Source organism: the organism of the source record quoted next, unplaced genomic scaffold (assembly GCF_019419815.1).
Source record: "Pyrus x bretschneideri cultivar Hongxiangsu unplaced genomic scaffold, Pyrus_bretschneideri_v1 Contig23, whole genome shotgun sequence".
NCBI lineage: Eukaryota > Viridiplantae > Streptophyta > Magnoliopsida > Rosales > Rosaceae > Pyrus > Pyrus x bretschneideri.
Window position 1 is genome coordinate 1439653 of NW_025999535.1, and position 19574 is coordinate 1459226.

Below are 19574 nucleotides of genomic sequence, written 5' to 3' on the forward strand. Positions count from 1 at the left end.
ATGGCTAGCAATGCTATGGCAGCCTTCCAAGTTCCAGTGCTCGACAGCAACAACTTCGATAATTGGAGTATCAAAATGAAGGCCCTTTTAGGTGCACACGATGTCTGGGAAGTCGTGAAGAAAGGCTACACTGAGCCAGAAGATGAAGCTACTCTGTCTCAACCCCAGAAGGAGAGTTTGAAAGATTCAAGAAAGAGAGACAAGAAGGCTCTCTACCTCATCTACCAAGCATTAGATGACAATGGCTTTGAGAAGGTCTCGAGTGCAACCTCTGCCAAGCAAGCATGGGAGAAGCTTCAAACCTCTTACAAAGGAGCCAAACAAGTGAAAAAGGTTCGTCTTCAAGTATTAAGAGGTGAGTTCGAATCTCTACAAATGAAAGGGTCTGAATCAATCTCTGATTATTTCTCAAGAGTCTTAGCCGTTTCCAATCAATTAAAAAGAAACGGAGAAAAGTTAGAAGATGTTAGAATTATGGAGAAGATACTACGCTCGTTGGACCCCAAGTTCGAGCACATTGTCGTGACGATTGAAGAAACTAAAAACTTGGAAGAAATTAGTATAGAGCAATTAATGGGTTCGCTACAAGCATATGAAGAGAAACATAAGAAGAGGCAAGGGAATGATGAGCAGCTCCTTAAGACGCATGTTCAGCCAAAGAAGAAAGAAGAAAGCTTCGACAACGAGAGAAGCCGATACGGAAGAAGTCGTGGTCGAGGTCGCGGACGTGGACATGGGCGTGGAGGTGGTTGGAACTTAAACAACCATATCAACTACGAAAGAGGAGAAAGCTCAACAAAAGGTCGCGGAAGAGGACGCTCAAACTCAAGGTATGAAAAATCTCAAGTTCAATGCTATAATTGTCAAAAGTTTGGGCATTATGCTTGGGAATGTAGAGCTCCAAACAGCAGACTTGATGAGAAGGTCAATTATGTGAAAGAAGAGAAAGAAGAGAATGGTGTTGTGCTACTAGCATGCAAGAACAATGATGGAGACCAAGACTATACATGGTACCTTGACACCGGCGCTAGCAACTACATGTGCGGAAGAAGAAGCATCTTCGTAGAGCTCAATGAATCAGTGAGTGGCAACGTTTCTTTTGGAGATGAATCCAAAATACCGGTAAAAGGAAAAGGTAACATCCTTATTCCCTTGGAAAATGGCGGTCACCAATTAATTTCAAATGTTTACTATGTGCCCAATATGAAAAGCAACATTTTGAGTTTGGGTCAACTCTTAGAAAAAGGTTATGATTTTCATACGAAAAATTATATCCTTTTTCTTAGAGATGACAAAGGAAGATTAATTGCCAAGGCGAAAATGTCAAAGAATAGGATGTTTCCCATGAACATTCAAAACGATGTTGCAAAGTGTCTTAAGATATGTTACAAAGACATATCTTGGCTTTGGCATCTTCGTTTTGGGCATCTTAACTTTGGGGGACTGGAGTTATTATCCAAGAAGGAGATGGTGAGAGGCTTACCGTGCATCAGCCACCCTGATCAAGTTTGTGAAGAATGTTTACTTGGGAAACAGTTCAGGAAAAGCTTTCCAAAGGAGTCGACCACAAGAGCCCAGAAGCCACTCGAGCTCATTCACACCGATGTGTGCGGTCCAATAAAACCAAGCTCTTTGGGTAAAAATAATTATTTCCTTCTCTTCATTGATGATTTTTCAAGAAAAACCTGGGTGTATTTCTTGAAGCAGAAATCAGAAGTCTTTGGAGCATTCAAGAAGTTCAAAGCTGCTGTAGAAAAGGAGAATGGTTGCAAGATCAAAGCCATGAGATCTGATCGAGGAGGAGAATTCACTTCAAAGGAATTTCAAGAGTTTTGTGAAGCAAATGGAATTCGTCGACCTTTGACAGTTCCAAGATCCCCTCAACAAAATGGAGTGGCAGAAAGAAAAAATCGAACCATCCTCGACATGGCTCGAAGCATGCTCAAAAGCAAGAAATTGCCTAAGGAATTGTGGGCAGAAGCTGTAGCATGTGCTGTCTACCTATCAAATCGGTCTCCAACAAGGAGTGTGTGGGGAAAAACTCCGCAAGAAGCATGGAGTGGAAGAAAACCAGGTATTTCTCATCTAAGAGTTTTTGGAAGCATAGCCCATGTACACGTACCAGACGAGAGGAGAACCAAACTCGACGACAAAAGTGAGAAGTTCATCTTCATCGGCTATGACACCAATTCAAAAGGCTATAAGCTGTATAATCCAAACAATGGGAAGACGGTGATCAGTCGAGACGTGATGTTCGATGAAGAAGGAGAATGGGATTTTGGCCCGCATGCAGGTGATCTTCACTTATTTCCTAAATTTGAAGAAGAGAATGAACAAGGGATGATGGAGCAAGCAAGAGAGGTTCAACAAGAATCCACTACTCCACCTGCTTCACCAACATCAACCAATCATGGTGATTCATCAGCATCAGCATTGTCAAGTGGGAGTCTAAATGAAAGAGAAGTACCACGCACAAGAAGTATACGAGATCTTTATGAGGTAGCTGAAAGACTTGATAATCCTACACTTTTCTGTCTCTTTGCTGATTGTGAACCAGTCGACTTTCAAGAAGCAGTGCAAGATACTAAGTGGAGGAAAGCAATGGATGAAGAAATTGAAGCAATCCAGAAGAATGATACATGGGAACTCGCTATTCTTCCGAAAGGACACAAAGCCATCGGAGTCAAGTGGGTGTACAAGACAAAGAAAAATGCCAATGGAGAGGTCGAAAGATACAAGGCAAGACTAGTGGCGAAAGGCTATAGTCAAAGAGCCGGAATCGACTATGATGAGGTATTTGCACCCGTTGCTCGGTTGGAAACTATACGATTACTAATTTCTTTGGCAGCTCAAAACAGTTGGAAGATTCAACAAATGGATGTGAAGTCCGCCTTCCTAAATGGAGTCCTTGAAGAAGAAGTCTACATTCAGCAACCGTCAGGCTATGAGATCAAAGGGCATGAAGACAAAGTTCTGAAGCTGAAGAAAGCCCTCTATGGGTTAAAACAAGCGCCACGAGCATGGAATAGTCGCATCGACAAGTACTTTCAAGAAAACAACTTCATCAAGTGCCCTCATGAACATGCTCTCTACGTCAAAGTCAAAGATGGAGATATTTTGATTGTGTGCTTATATGTGGATGATCTAATCTTCACCAGGAGTAATCCAAGCATGTTTGAAGAGTTCAAGAGAGTAATGACCAAAGAATTTGAGATGACCGACATCGGGTTGATGGCATATTACCTAGGCATTGAAGTCAAGCAGAACGAAGAAGGAATTTTCATTTCCCAAGAAAGCTACACAAAGGAGATACTGAAAAAGTTCAAAATGGACGACTGCAAGCCCGTGAGCACGCCAATGGAGTGCGGAGTCAAACTAACCAAGTATGACAAAGGAGAAAGCGTAGATCCAACATTTTTCAAAAGTCTAGTTGGAAGCTTGCGCTACTTGACTTGCACAAGACCAGATATTCTCTATGCTGTCGGATTAATCAGTCACCACATGGAGAATCCCACAACTACACATTTGAAAACGGCCAAAAGAATTCTTCGATACCTCAAAGGTACTGTTAACTTTGGCTTGTTTTATTCAAGTTCTGATAACTACAAACTTGCTGGATATAGCGACAGTGATTGGGCAGGAGATTCCGACGATAGAAAAAGCACTACTGGATTTGTGTTCTTCATGGGAGACACTGCATTCACATGGATGTCGAAGAAGCAACCGATTGTCACTCTCTCTACCTGCGAAGCTGAATATGTAGCTGCTACTTCATGTGTCTGCCATGCAATCTGGCTGAGAAACTTGCTGAAAGAATTAAGAATGCGACAAGAAGAGCCAACAAAGATCTATGTCGACAACAAGTCTGCAATAGCTCTAGCAAAGAATCCAGTATTCCATAACAGGAGCAAACATATAGATACCCGTTATCACTACATAAGAGAGTGCATTGCAAGAAAAGATGTGCAAGTGGAACACGTGAAGTCTCAAGACCAAATCGCAGACATATTCACCAAGCCCCTCAAACAAGAAGACTTTGTCAGACTAAGAAACTCAATCGGCGTCACAAGACAAGATTAAGGGGGGATGTTGAATGGTAATCTTGTCTTCAGCCCAAGAAGATGATCCAGCCCATAGAAAACTCATGAAATGTGCTAGAAAACTCTAGCAAAGAAGGTAGCAAGTTGGAAAAGCCTCCACCGCCTTAGGCTTAAGAAAATATAGAAAATGTTTTTGTTTGTGGTAGAATCTAGAAACATCACAAACCATGGCTAAAATTGGAAGAGCCCAATCTCACCGACTAGATAAGTCGGTTTAGCAAAGTCGGTGGAAAAATATGTGTGCATGATCAATGCACTAGAAAATTCTAGTGGTAGTATAAGTCGGCAAGCATGCCCTATAAATAGGTGTGTGATGTTATGATGTAATCAAGCAAAACAACCAAGAGAGCAAGTAGCAAGAAGTGAGAGTGTCAAGTAAGAAGTAAGAAGAAGCAACAAAGCTTCTAAGAGTGTTTGAGTGTTTCCTCTTGTACTAAGTTTGTGAGTGAATAAAAACCTTGTGTAATACTTTGAGAATTCTTTCTTTCTCTTGCCTATCAATTCCGCTGCGTTACATTTTTCTTTGTGAGATAAACATCTCCAAAGTAGTGAAGCATTTTTAAACCCCAACAAAGTTTTCGATTCAAGAAACAAAATGTAACATTCTGCATCATAATCTTCTGGATTTTCAACAACTGAAAATACTTCTCTTCCTGTGCATCTATATGCAGTATTTAATGTTTGGCTCCATTTTGACATTTGGTGCAATGATAGGTGCTATCACAATCGGGCCAATCACAATTGAGCGAGATTTTACTTAATCTTTGAATTAAATAAGGTGTATTTTGGATATTAATCCGACAAAAAAAAAAAAAAACATCTTATTCTCTGCAATTTGTTTGAATGTTTGTGTTAAAACAAACTAGGAGGGAAGCTTCGATACTCTCTGATTAGATCAGTTTTTTAATTTTTTTAGTTTTTCATTTTTTTTTTAATTTTTAATTTTCTTAATTTTTTAAATATTTGTGTGTGGTCATATTGACAAGTGGCGCCATACTGATTCAACCTGAAAGAAATTAGTATGGGGTTGAATCAGTATGGGAGGCGGAGGAGGGGTGGAGGAAGCAATCGGCCATGGGTTTGGAAAGAAGAAAATCTGTTTTAGTTTTTAAATTTTTTTCAGTTTTTAAATTTTTATTAATATTTTTAACTTTTAATATTCATGCGGGCCCATATTGACACGTGGTATCCAGTTATTGACCACGTGGGCACCATGTCATCACTTAACAGTAACCTTAACAGATGTATGAGACTGTCCCAATATTATGATTTCAGGTACTTCTCTGGGATGAAAAAAACTTCATGTACCAAATGTTGAAAATAAAAAACTTTAGGGTAGTAAAATGAGATTAACCCAAAGATTTTATATTGAGTAAATTGTAGTAATGATCCCTTAATTTTAACTTAATTGAAGCAATGGTTCCTCAATTAAAAATTCATTACCATTGGTCCCTAAACTCATCAAAAGGTGCATGTATGGTTCCTTAACTAAAAATCCATTATCATTGGTCTCTCAACTTTAATCCAATTAGAGAAATGATCCCTCAACTTTAACTTAATTGGAGCAATGATCCCTCAACTTTAACCCAATTGTAGTAGTAGTCCTTCTAACATAACTCATTTTGACAAAATTCTGACGAAGTTGACGAAAAAAGACCATAGCTACACATTTTGATGAGTTGAGGGACCCCAATTGTAGCAATGGTCATTTCAACATAACTCATTTTGACAAAATTTTGACGAATTTGACCAAAAGGACCATAGCTACATATTTTGATGAGTTGAGGGACCAATGGTAATAGATTTTTAGTTGAGGGATCATTGCTCCAATTTGATCAAAGTTGAGAAACCATTACTACAATTTCCTCTTTCATATTTTTATAAGAGTTGACATGTGAAATATGTTAGGTGCTCCTACTTAAATTTTCTCGGTTTTTTTCCAGTAAGGCATATACAATTTTGGACACCCGACAATAAGTCAAAAGGTGATCTTAGAACATCCAATGTCGTATTTAGTATAATACTTTAAATTTAAGTGTTGAAAGAAGCTTAAGCTATAACGGACTTTATATTTCTCTTTTCTCTATCTCTTGTCTCACTTGACTTGACACGTGTGAAGAAAGATACATATTAAAGAGTGTACTCTCGATGTGCAAAGAGAGTCGGCATTTTGCATGTTGTATTTACTCCAATTGGGCCATGCTAAATGCCTCCCAAATCATCCTTGAGGGAGGAACACCACCTCCTAAGAAGTACACCGACTCCTCTATTTTCTCCTGCGTATACAACATGCATCCCTCATCAACTTCTACAAATACTTTCAACGTTTTTAGTACAACGATAGAGGGAACTTCCCTACGAATGACTTTGAATATAGTCAATAGATGCTTTTGAAAATTTAGGGGTAACCATGTACAAATTTTTCTATAGAGTTATGCAGGGGGTACACTATCATGCAAGCGATACTATAAAATCTTCCTGTACGTATTTTATCAGCATCTTAATGGATATCGTACATTTCCATCAAAACAAGAAGTATGTTTCGAAAAAAGAAAAAGTACAAAAATTGAGATCCAAACTCGAAATACATACTTCCTCACCGAGTTCAAGACTCCTCCACCCCTTTCTTCCCTCCCCCTCAAAACCCCACCAACGATTGAACAAAATGAAAAACAACTCGGAGTACATACATACTAGACACTCCACATCTGCTTTGCCCAATACGTTTGCAATTAATTTGGTCAATTAATGTTGTTTTATTAATTAATGTGGTGCTAACAATTCATTAACAGCTTTCCAAATCTAAATAGGAGAGTAAATTAACTAACTAGGAAAGTCCAAACCGATATAATTCATGTTTGAACCAGGAGGGAAGAACCAAAATCGCTATAAATATTCGTGCAATTGGGTTGAACAACCATTTTTCTTTCGTGATACGAGAAACCAGAGAGAAATTAGTGCCTAACAAAAATAGTGCGGGACTACTACTTGCGGTAATGGCAGCAGCTCGCGACGGAATGAGGAGGGACATCCCGCCATTGCTGTCCACGCTGAACGGGAACGGACGGCCGAGATTCACCATGACCAAAGTCAGGAGAGATGGACGGCTGTTGATTTTCATGGAGGAGGACCAGCGCCCCTCAGTTGTGAAGCCGCAACCGGAACAAAAAGAAGAAGCAACTTCTGTGCTTTACAGCTTTGAAAAAGATCAGAAGCAGCTGGTCGTGCATGATTACTTTAGTTAATCAGATTAGATCAGATGAGGTCGGATTAATAAGTGATTTGAGCAAGGTTTTACTTAGTTCTTGAATTTGATAAGTTGTATTTTGGATATTAATCCGACCAAAAAATAAATAAATAACATCATCTTATTTACCGTGCAATTTGTTTGAATGTGTGTTGAAACAAACTAGGAGGGAAGTTTCGAGAAACTCTCTTATTAGATCAGTTTTTTATGGGAATTAGTATGGGGTTGAATGAGATTAAGATAAAAGATATTTTATATTTTTATGAGAGTTGGCATGTGAAGTATGATGGCCGCTCTTACGTAATTTTTATGAGAGTTGGCATGTGAAGTATGATGGCCGCTCTTACGTAATTTTTTTTTGTAATTTTTTTCCGATAAGGCATATACAGTTTTGGATACTCGACATTAAACCAAAAGGTGATATTGAAACATTCAAGGCCGTATTTAGTATAATGCTTAGTGTTGAAGAGAAACTTAACTATAAGGGACTATATATATTTCTCTTTGTTCTATCTTCACATCGCCTGACTTAACCCGTGCGAAGAAAGACAAATTTTAAAGAGCGTACTCTCGATGTGCAAAGAGAGAGTTGGCGCTTTGTATGTTGCTTTTACTCCAATTCGGCCAACTAATATGTGATGACCCAATCACTTGATTGTTTTTAGGGTAAATAGTAGTTTACTACCATAAGTTTCGTGGTTTTCAACATTTGGTACATGAAGTTTTTTTCGTCCCAGAGTCATACCTAAAGTGTTAATTTTTGAACAATTTTATACATCCGTTAGTCAAACTGTTAACTTTGCCGTTAATTGATGATGTGGCGCCTATGTGAACAATAACTGGACGCTTCGTGTCATTAAAGGATCCGCGTGAAAATTAAAAATTCAAAAAAATAATTATTTAAAGAAAAAAAAAAAAAAAGGCAAAACCCGGATCGTCTTCCCCAACACCCAGATCGTCTTCTTCAAATCCCCCAGTGCCCACCCTCCCACCCACACCCAGATCGTCTTCCTCAAATCCCCCAGTGCCCACCCCCCCCACCCACACCCAGATCTTCCCGTCTACCCGTCCCCTCCCTCCTTCTCTCTCCCTTTTCTTCCTTGCAAACCCACCCATTCCATTCCTTCTCCCTCCCTTCTCTCCTCTGCACTCACCCTCCCCGCACACCCACCCACCTCGCACACCCACCCATCTGCCCACTTCCAATCACATTCCAATCAAACAAATAAGAAAGATAGTATCTATTCCAAATCCATCGCAACTTAAATCGAAAGACTTAATAAATGATTTTATGAATTAACTTGATGCAAATCATCACCAATTAGTTAAGGCGAGAGAAGCGGAAGCCAAGGAAGAGGCTGATGAGGCAGCAGAGGCCGTGGAGTAGTAGCCAGAACACCGTCGCCGGCGACTTGCCGTCTGATGTGGAGTCCAACGGCGCCGATCCCCTGAAGGTGTTGCTCCGTCGGGTGAGGTAGCTCTGGTGAAGCCGAGAGCTTCATAATCTCTCTCTCTGTCTCTCTCAAATCCTAGAGAGGAAAAGCCGAGCTAAGAATTGGAGAGGTGGGCTTGTTTGTTGTGTGGTCTCTGGAGGTAAGAATGGGAGGGAATGGGTGGGTTTGCTGGGAGGATGGGTGCAGTGAAGAGAAGAGAGGGAGAAGGAGGGAGGGGACGGGAAGATCTGGGTGTGGGTGGGAGGGCGGGCACGGGGGGATTTGAGGAAGACGAGGTTTTGCTTTTTTTTTTATTTTTTATTTTTTTTATATATATATTTTTATATTTTATATTTTTAACTTTTCTTTAAATAATTATTTTTTTGAATTTTGAATTTCCACGTGGACCCTTTAATAACACGTGGCATCCAGTCATTGTTCACATAGGTGCCACATCATCAGTTAACAACTAGACTAACGGATGTATGAGACTGTCCCAAAATTTACACTTTAAGTATGACTCTAGAACGAAAAAAACTTGATGTACTAAATATTGAAAACCACGAAACATGAAGGTAGTAAACAGAGATTTACCCTTGCTTTTATATGGCCGCCAAGAACTTGTACTCCTGCACTAGGCTCTAAATGGATACTATTTGTTATTTTTTAATTTAGCAATAATGCTTCGGTGCAAGAGCAACCATTGCTGTTGAAACCCAATAACGCTATTGTTTGTTCAAGAAAAACATAAGTTATAGGTCAACCAAAATTTTTTTAACAGTATAACTTCTCAGATGACTCACATTTTCAAACCAAAAGTTAACTATAGAATAATAACGTGAAACTGTTGTGTGAAAAAGCGAGAATGTGAGGCCATCTCTAACCGATGGCTGGCTAGAGGCTCGTTTTAGCCCTCTGGCCCTCCAAGATTCTCCAAGATATTAATATTTTAATGAACAATACAGGGCCATATTTGCCTCCGTCTCCAAACGAGGGCCAGAGGGCTCGTTTTAGCCCTGCCACAAAAAATCGTCTCTAACCGAGGGCCAAAGGGCCATAGGGCCAAACATAATTTATTATTTAAAAACTACAACTTAAATTAAAAACCGCTAAGTGACGTCAGCTAGCCGTTGGATTTGAATTTTTCTTTTGCTATAAATAGGGTGGATATTGGGCTATAATTCACACAACTTTGAATTCAATCTATTTCAATTCAATCTTTTTCAATTCAAGTTTGCAATGAATTCCAACTTTGGATTCTCTTCGAATTCCAACTTTGGATTCTCTTCGGATTCCAACAGGGGGTCCTCATCCAATTCCAAATTGGAAGCAAAATGGGCACAAATGAGACGAGAAGATGAGGAGTGTGATGAAGAAGTTCAAGTAAGGCGCAACAAACAAAACATGGCAGCAGTCATGGCTTCGGCCATGGTGTGTCAGCCAACTGAGGAACAACCTCAATGGGGTGGCTCTATTGCTGGTTGCTCTTACAAACCACGAAACAGAGCGATGTCGCATTCTAATCTGATGAACAACCACTTCAACCCCAACTCGGTGTACACAGAAGAGGATTTCAGACATTGCTTCCGGATGAGGCGTCATGTCTTCGAGCGTTTACTTCGTGATGTCTAGCAAGTCAATCCATACTTTCGACAGAAGCTGGACAGAGCAGACCGCCCTGGTTTCTCACTTCATTAGAAGGGTACTGTTGCACTTCGAATGATGGCCTATGGCTCTCCAGCTAATTCGATGGATGAAACCCATGGTACGTCCGAGTCTACATGCCTTGATACTATTCAACAATTCTATGACATAATTGTTCAGGTTCACAAAGACGAGTACCTCCGCGAGCCAAATCAAGAAGATCTGAATTGGCTTATTCGCAAAGCTGAAGACCGTGGGTTTCCGGGCATGATAGGGTCATTAGACTGCTTGCATTGGGATTGGAAGAACTGTCCCACCGGATGGCAATGAGGCTTTAGCGGAAGGTCGAGAAAGCCAACTGTTGTGTTAGAGGTGGTTGTCTCATATGACACATGGATTTGGCATGCTTTCTTTGAAGTCCCTGGATCCCAAAATGACATTACAGTTCTTGGGCGTTCACCCCTCTTCAATAACTTGACGGAAGGTAAAGCACCTTAACTTCACTACTACATCAACAACCGTCAATACAATATGGGGTATTACTTGGCAGATGACATTTACCCAAAGTGGGCGACACTTGTCCAAGCAATTCCAAACCCTAGGAATGATGCAGAAAAGTTGTTTACCTTACACCAAAAGGCATACCAAAAAGATGTTGAGAGAGCTTTCGATATTCTACAAGCACGGTGGAAGATTATTAGCGAACCGGCAGGAATGTGGAGTCGAGAAAATTTGGACTCCATCATGATGTCTTGCATCATATTACACAATATGATAGTGGAGGATGAGCGAGATGAGTATATTGATGGAGAGTCCGATGACAACCAAGAAGATCCAAATAGGTCAAGAAGGGCTCGTCCAAAAATATATGATGGGCCTAATTTGCCTTTCAATCCAAGAACTTGTAGTATCTCTATAAATGAGTACATGAGGCTCTATAGAATGATACGTTCTCGTGCCACAAACAAGTACCTACAACATGGTCTTGTTGCACATCTTTGGGCCAAAAGAAGCATGGAGTAGGCGTTTAAGTTTTATGTTATTAAATGTTTTTTAAAATGTTGTTTAAGTTTCATGTTGTTAAATGTTTTTTTTATGTTGTATAATTTGTAAGTTGGTTAATGTTATTTAATATTGTTTAATGTTGTTTCATGTTACTTAATTTAATTTAATGTTGTATAATGGCTTAGGAAGTTATAGGAAAAAAATATAATTTAAAAAAAATATGAAACAAATTTTGTGAAATAGAAGTTATAGGATAAAAATAGAATTTAAAATAAAATAAAGCAACTATGTGAAATAGAAGTTATAGGAAAAATTTTGTAAATAAAAAATAATAAAAAAAACTATAAAAAAAAAAAATTAAATGCAACGGCTAGCTGACATCAGCTAGCAGTTGCATTTGAATTTTTTTTTTCTTAAGCATTCCTGTTGGTTAAAACCGACAGGATTCCCAGTATTTCTGGCCAACCCCGGGCTGGCTGGCTAGCTGCTTGCAGCCAACCTTACAGCCCTCTAGCCCTCTTCGATTTTGTGGGGCCTTCTCAGATTCCAGAGCCCTCTAGCCTAGCCCTCGGTTGGAGACGGTTTTCGGGTTATTTTCGGCCCTCTGGCCCTTTGGACCCTTCGGTTGGAGATGGCCTGAAAGCCACCCTTGAGACACCATATCTTTATCCCAACTCATTTTAAGCTATACATCAAGTAAGGTTATCCTAACTCATTTTAAAATTATGGTCTGTTCCTGATTTAACTTGTGACACACATATCAATAAAATGACAAAAAGATGAGCATAGAGGGTAAATTCACGTTTCAAAATTCAATGTTTGGGGTAACAAAATGAGAAGCAAATGAAAAAAAAGCGAAGAACAAAGAAATCACTCTCAAGATATTTACTTTTTCACTCTGCTGTACAATTGAAGAAGTGAAAATTTTCCTTTGACATGTTCTATCCGTAACAACCACCCATGTGGACAGAAATACTTTAGCAACCGCAGGAGATAAAAGCAGATTCAAAGCCAAAGCCTGCCCTCTCTTCAACGAACCGAACCCTAAATCTAAACTGTAAAAAGTAAAAGTCAATTATTAATCTATATATTTTTTTATTTCATATGGTTGTACTATTGACACATTCCGTTTTACCTTCCACACATTCTATGTTAATTACTGTCTTTTGATCTTTTTTCAATTTAGTTGACTTGACGGTCGGAAATTGAAAACAATATGTAGGTAAAAAAAGAGGTTTGGATAACACCACTCTTTTCATATATGTGGGATTTTCCATTTCCCTTTTGATGGGGAAGTAGTGTTTGTTATCTTGGTAACTTTTACCTTCAGCTGCCTTCTTCTGGTGTCATTTTCTTCAACCCAGTTATCCACTTTTACAACATCAACTTTTACTATATGGTGATTTGATGTCTCCTTGGAAGAAAACATTGAGCATGATCCAGCAACAAATTTGTAAGGTGAATTTGTAGATCCCAATATATAATCTACTCTCGTTTGGTACCTCCATATTCCCTGCACACCTTCGTTAACAAAGTACAAGTTTACGCATTTAGAAAAACAGTAACGCTCATGCACAAACTAGTTAATAAGTTAATATTAGGGTTTTGGGTTGGTTTACTTTGGCCTTTGGCAATCATAACTACTGACTCAATTTGGAGGTGAAATGAATAGATTGAATGACGATTTATGTACGAATTTGCAAAACGACTAAAAACCACCCACGTTTTTTGTGAAAAATATAAAATTTTTATTTTCTCGAAATATTTTTCATGAGCATTAAGAAAAACTTTATAAGGCATTTGGAAGCAATTTCACGATTTACAGAGCAATTAATGTATTTTTAGTAGAATACTTAAGCCGCAAACTAAAAAATAAGTGAAAAATATAGTAATGACTAATGAGGCCCAAAACATTGTCAATGGGGCTCCACCATCAAGAATACCAATGGAAAGTCTTACATTAATTTTCAAAACTTCATGGTAAGGCGAAGGTGAAAATAAATAGATTGAAGGATGACTTATGTACGAATTTGCAGGACCAACTAAAAATCGTGAGGGTTAACCGATGTTTGTTTGTCAAAAATGCAAATTTCTTATTTTTGCGAAATATTTTTCCTGAGCATTAAGAAAAACTTTATAAGGCACTTGGAAGCTGATTTATGATTTACTGAGCAACAAATGTATATTTAGTGGATTATTTACGTCAAAAAGTAAACAAATAAGTGAAAAACCAAAACATTGTCAAATGGGGTTCTACCATCAAGAATCTCAACGGAAAGTCATACTTTAGTTTTCAAAACTTCAATGTGAGGCGAAGGTGAAAATAAATAGATTAAATGATGATTTATTTACGAATTTGCAAAACCAACTAAAAACCGTGAGTGTTAACCCACATTTTTTGTGAAAAATACTAATCTTTTATTTTCTTGAAATATTTCCTATGAACATTAAGGAAATCATTATAAGGTATTTGAAAGCGATTTTACGGTTTGTAGAGCAATTAATGTATATTTAGTAGAATATTTAAGCTGAAAACTAAAAAAATAAATGAAAAATATAGTAGCGAGGCCCAAAATCATGTCAAAATGGGGTTCCACCCTCAAAAATATCAACGGAAAGTCTTACAATAATTTTCAAAACTTTACAGTGAGGCAAATGTGAAAATAATAGATTGAACAATGATTTTAGTACAAATCTTTAAAACCGACTAAAAACCATGAGTTTGCACCCATGTTTTTTGTGAAAAGTGTGAATTTTTTTTTTTGTGAAATATTTTCCATGAGCTTACCTTATAAGGTGTTTGAAGCAGTTTTACGATTTATTGAGTAACAAATGTATATTTAGTAGAATATTTAACTAACAAAGTAAGTGAAAAATATAGTAGGGAGGCGCAAAGCATTATAAAAAAGGGGTATCACCCTCAAGAATACCAACGGAAAGTCTAACATTAATTTTCAAAACTTCACGGTGATCGGCGAAGTTGAATAAATAGATTGAATGATGATTTATGTACGAATTTGCAAAACCAACTAAAAACCATGAGTGTTAACCCACGTTTTTTTCTCAAAAATACAAATATTTTTATTTTTGAAAAATATTTTTTCATGAGCATAAAGGAAAACTTTATAAGGTATCTGGAATCAGATTTACAATTTATTGAGTAATAAATATATATTTAGTAGATGATTTAAGCCAAAAACTAAAAAAATAAGTTGAAAAATATAATAGTGAGGCCCAAAACATTGTCAAATTGGGTTTCACCCTCAAAAATATCAAAGGAAAGACTTATCTTAATTTTCAAAACTTCACGATGAGGCGAAGATAAAAATAAATAGATTGAACAGTGATTTATGTACGGTTGGGCAAGGATGGGTAGCATGATACCGATCTTTCCCTATTCCAATTTATTTATTTATTTGAGTAACCACTATTAAATTCAAATATCTTTAAATTTAGGTTTTAAATCCTTGGTTACAAATGTTTAAATATGAATTATAATAGATTTTGCACGGAAAAATTTATTTTGAAGTACATAAATATAATAGTTTGTTGTTATGCTAAGAGAAATAAAAGAAAAATTAACAAAAATAAATAATAATAATAATAACTAAAAAAGAAAAAAATTGAAAAGGGAGGATCGGTATGCTGATAGCGACTAAGAAGAGTTTTATAGCTACTTTTTGAGCGACCAATTTTTGTAGATAAGTAGTAGCGAAGTACTGACTAATAAGAGGTGATATAGCTACTTTTGTAGCGACTAGTCTTCTAGAGAATCAGTAGCAAAGTACCAACTAATAAAAGCTTCTATAGCTACTTTTCTTAGCGACCAATCCTCTTTACAATCAGTAGTAAAGTACCGATTCTATCATTTTCTATTTTATTTATTTATTTTGTGTATTTTTCTTTTTCCATTGAATTTTTTTTCCTTCCTACCTTTATTTAGATTCAAATACCTTTATATTTATATTTATTTATATCCTTGTTTTTTTTACTATGTTTTGACATGGATTATAAGAAAGTTTTTAACTGCAAATACGTTTTGTAGAACATGAAGTGATAGTTTAGTGTTATGGTAAGGGAAAAAAAAAAAAAGTTAACATGAAAAAAACATAAAATAAGTAAAATTGATGGTTTAGGGTTTAGGAGCGTATGAATAGTAATGGGTGAATAGTAGCAGACTGAAAAACAACAAATTATGTCAGGGTTGATAGCGGATTACAAATGCCCCACCCCCAGTAGCAATGCTTCGTTCGGCCAACCATGATGGACTCCTGAGATTAAAACTAAACTCTATCCCATATTGATAGTGGCCTATAAATGCCAACCCCTGGCACCAATCTCAACTCATTTTAAAATCATGGTCCGTCGAGTTCTCTTATAGTTTTCTACATCAAGTATAAACTATCTCAGCTCATTTTAAAATCATTGTTTGTCCATGATTTAACTTGTGACACTTCATATCGATAGAGTGACAGAAGCTAAACTAAGAGAGTGTTGGGGGTAACAAAATGAGAAGCAAATAAAAAGAAAGCGAAGAACAAAGAAACCATGAGTGTTAACCCACGTTTTTTTGTGAAAAATGCAAATTTTTTATTTTCTCAAAATATTTCCTGTGAACATTAAGGAAATCATTGTAAGGTATTTGAAAGCGATTTTATGGTTTGTAGAGCAATTAATGTATATTTAGTAGAATATTTAAGCCGAAAACTAAAAAAATAAGTGAAAAATATAGTAGCGATGCCCAAAATCATGTCAAAATGGGGTTCCACCCTCAAGAATATTAACGAAAAGTCTTAAGCTAATTTTCAAAACTTCACAGTGAGGTGAAGCTGAAAATAATAGATTGAATGATGATTTTAGTATGAATCTTTAAAACCGACTAAAAACCATGAGTTTACACCCATGTTTTTTGTGAAAAGTGTGAATTTTTTTTTTCGTGAAATATTTTCAGTGAGCGTACCTTATAAGGCGTTTGAAGCAGTTTTACTGTCACATCTCGGCCCGGGGCGGATCGCTTTCCGGGCCCGCTCCACCATCGTAGCACGATATTGTCCGCTTTGGGCTTACCATTCCCTCACAGTTTTGTTTTTGGGAACTCACGAGCAACTTCCCAGTGGGTCACTTAACTTCGGAGTTCCTATGGAACCCGAAGCCAGTGAGCTCCCAAACAGCCTCGTGCTAGGTAGAGATGAGAATATACATATAAGGATCACTCCCCTGGGCGATGTGGGATGTCACAATCCACCCCCCTTAGGGGCCCGACGTCTTCGTCAGCACACCACGACTAGGGTTAGGTTCTGATACCAAATTGTCACATCCCGGCCCGGGGCGGATCGCTTTCCGGGCCGCTCCACCACCGTAGCATGATATTGTCCTCTTTGGGCTTACCATTCCCTCACGATTTTGTTTTTGGGAACTCATGAGCAACTTCCCAGTGGGTCACCCATCATGGGATTGCTTTAGCCCCCTTCTCGCTTAACTTCGAAGTTCCTACGGAACCCGAAGCCAGTGAACTCCCAAAAAGCCTCGTGCTAGGTAGAGATGGGAATATACATATAAGGATCACTCCCCTGGGCGATGTGGGATGTCACATTTACGATTTATTGAGCAACAAATGTATATTTAGTAGAATATTTAACTAACAAAATAAGTGAAAAATATAGTAGGGAGGCCCAAAACATTATAAAAAGGGGTATCACCCTCAAGAATACCAACGGAAAGTCTTACATTAATTTTCAAAACTTCACGGTGATCGGCGAAGGTGAATAAATAGATTGAACGATGATTTATGTACGAATTTGCAAAACCGACTAAAAACCATGAGTGTTAACCCACATTTTTTTTTCTCAAAAATACAAATATTTTTATTTTTGAAAAATATTTTTTCGTGAGCATAAAGGAAAACTTTATAAGGTATCTGGAAGCAGATTTATAATTTATTGATTAATAAATGTATATTTAGTAGATTATTTAAGTCGAAAACTAAAAAAATAAGTGAAAAATATAATAGTGAGGCCCAAAACATTGTCAAATTAGGTTCCACCTTCAAAAATCTCAAAGGAAAGACTTATCTTAATTTTCAAAACTTCACAATGAGGCGAAGATGAAAATAAATAGATTGAACGGTGATTTATGTATAGTTGGGCAAGGATGGGTAGCATGGTACCGATCTTTCCCTATTCTAATTTATTTATTTATTTGAGTAACCACTATTAAATTCACATATCTTTAAATTTAGATTTTAAATCGTTGGTTACAAATGTTTAAATATGAATTATAATAGATTTTGCACGAAAAATATATTTTGAAGTACATAAATATGATAATATGTTGTTATAGTAAGAGAAATAAAAGAAAAATTAACAAAAATAAATAATAATAAAAACTAAAAAAGAAAAAAATTGAAAAGGGTGGATCGGTATGTTGATACCGACTAATAAAGAGTTCTATAGCTACTTTTTGAGCGACCAATTAGGAGGACAATCAGTAGCAAAGTGCCAACTAATAAGAGGTTTTATAGCTATAATTATACCGACTAATCCTATTTATAATCAGTATCAAAGTAGCGATCGTGTCATTTTCTATTTTATTTATTTATTTTATGTATTTTTCTTTTTTCATTGAATTTTTTTTCCTTCTTACCTTACTTTATTTAGATTCAAATACCTTTAGATTTATATTTATTTATATCCTTGTTTTTTACTGTGTTTTGACATGGATTATAAGAAAGTTTTTAACTGCAAATATGTTTTGTAGAACATGAAGTGATAGTTTGGTGTTATGGTAAGGGAAAAAAACATAAAATAAATAAAATTGATGGTTTAGGGTTTAGGAGTGTATGAATAGTAATGGGTGAATAGTAGTAGACCGAAAAATAACACCCTGAGTTTGTCGCGTTTCAACACCTGACGTACTTAAACTTTTTTGGCTCACCGCAGCACGGTGGAGAAATTTTTTGTTTTTCTTAAAGGGGGTTACTACGTTAAAAGTGATGACTTTAGTATAAATTATGTCAGGGTTGATAGCGGATTACAAATGCCCCACCCCTAGTAGCAATGCTTCATTCAGCCAACCATGATGGACTCCTGAGATTAAAACTAAACTCTATCCCATATTGATAGTGGCCTATAAATGCCAACCCCCGACACCAATCTCAACTCATTTTAAAATCATGGTTCGTCGAGTTCTCTTATAGTTTTCTACATCAAGTTTAAATTACCTCAGCTCATTTTAAAATCATTATTCGTCCCTGATTTAACTTGTGACACTTCATATCAATAGAGTGACAGAAGCTAAATTAAGAGAGTAGATTCACGTTTCAAAATTTATTGTTGGGGGTAACAAAATGAGAAGCAAATAAAAAGAAAGCGAAGAACAATGAAATCACTCTCAAAAAATATAACTTTTTCACTCTGCTGTACAATTTGAAGAAGTACAAAATTGCTAACCAACCACACCAAATTCCACCTCTTCCTTTAACTTGTTGTATCCCTAGCAACCCATTTAGACTGTAAATATTTTACTAACTGTAGGAGATAAATGCAGATCCCAAGCCAGAACCTGCCCTTCCTTCAACAAACCAAACCCTAAATCTAAACTGTAAAAGTAAAAGTCAATTATTAATCTATATGTTTTTTTCATATGGGTTGTGCTATCCACACACCTCGCTTATCTTTTACACATTTCCTGTTAATTTATATCATTTGATCTTTTTCATTTCATTCGACCTAATGATTGAAAATTGAAAAGATTGTGTGAAAGGTAAAAAAAGATGTGTAGATAGCACGCTCTTTTCATATATGTGGGATTTTCCATTTTCCTTTTGACTGGGAAGTAGGGTTTGTTATCTTGATAACTTTTTGGTTCAGCTGCCTTCTTCTGCTGTTATTTTCTTCACCACAATTATCCACTTTTACAACATCAACTCTTACCATATGATGATCTGATGTCCCTTTGGAAGAAAACACTGAGTATGATCCAGGAACAAATTTGTAAGGTGAGTTTGCAGATGCTAATTCGGGCCCTACTTTGGCCTTTAGCAATCATAACTACTGACTCATATTCTCCTTCAAAGTCCTTTGCATCTGTGTACTGGTTGCTCTTCAAGTATCTCATTACTTCAACCTTAGGCCTTGGTTTACCCAT

The 19574-nt window shown here is 37.0% G+C and overlaps 1 protein-coding gene across 1 annotated transcript; it reads left to right on the forward strand.

Annotated features, from left to right (window-relative positions):
- Positions 1-1306, forward strand: LOC125478109. Its single transcript, XM_048585897.1, has 2 exons — positions 1-1135; positions 1287-1306. The coding sequence occupies exons 1-2, from the start codon at positions 1-3 to the stop codon at positions 1304-1306; spliced, it is 1155 nt and encodes a 384-aa protein (XP_048441854.1).
- Positions 1307-19574: the final 18268 nt, after the last annotated feature.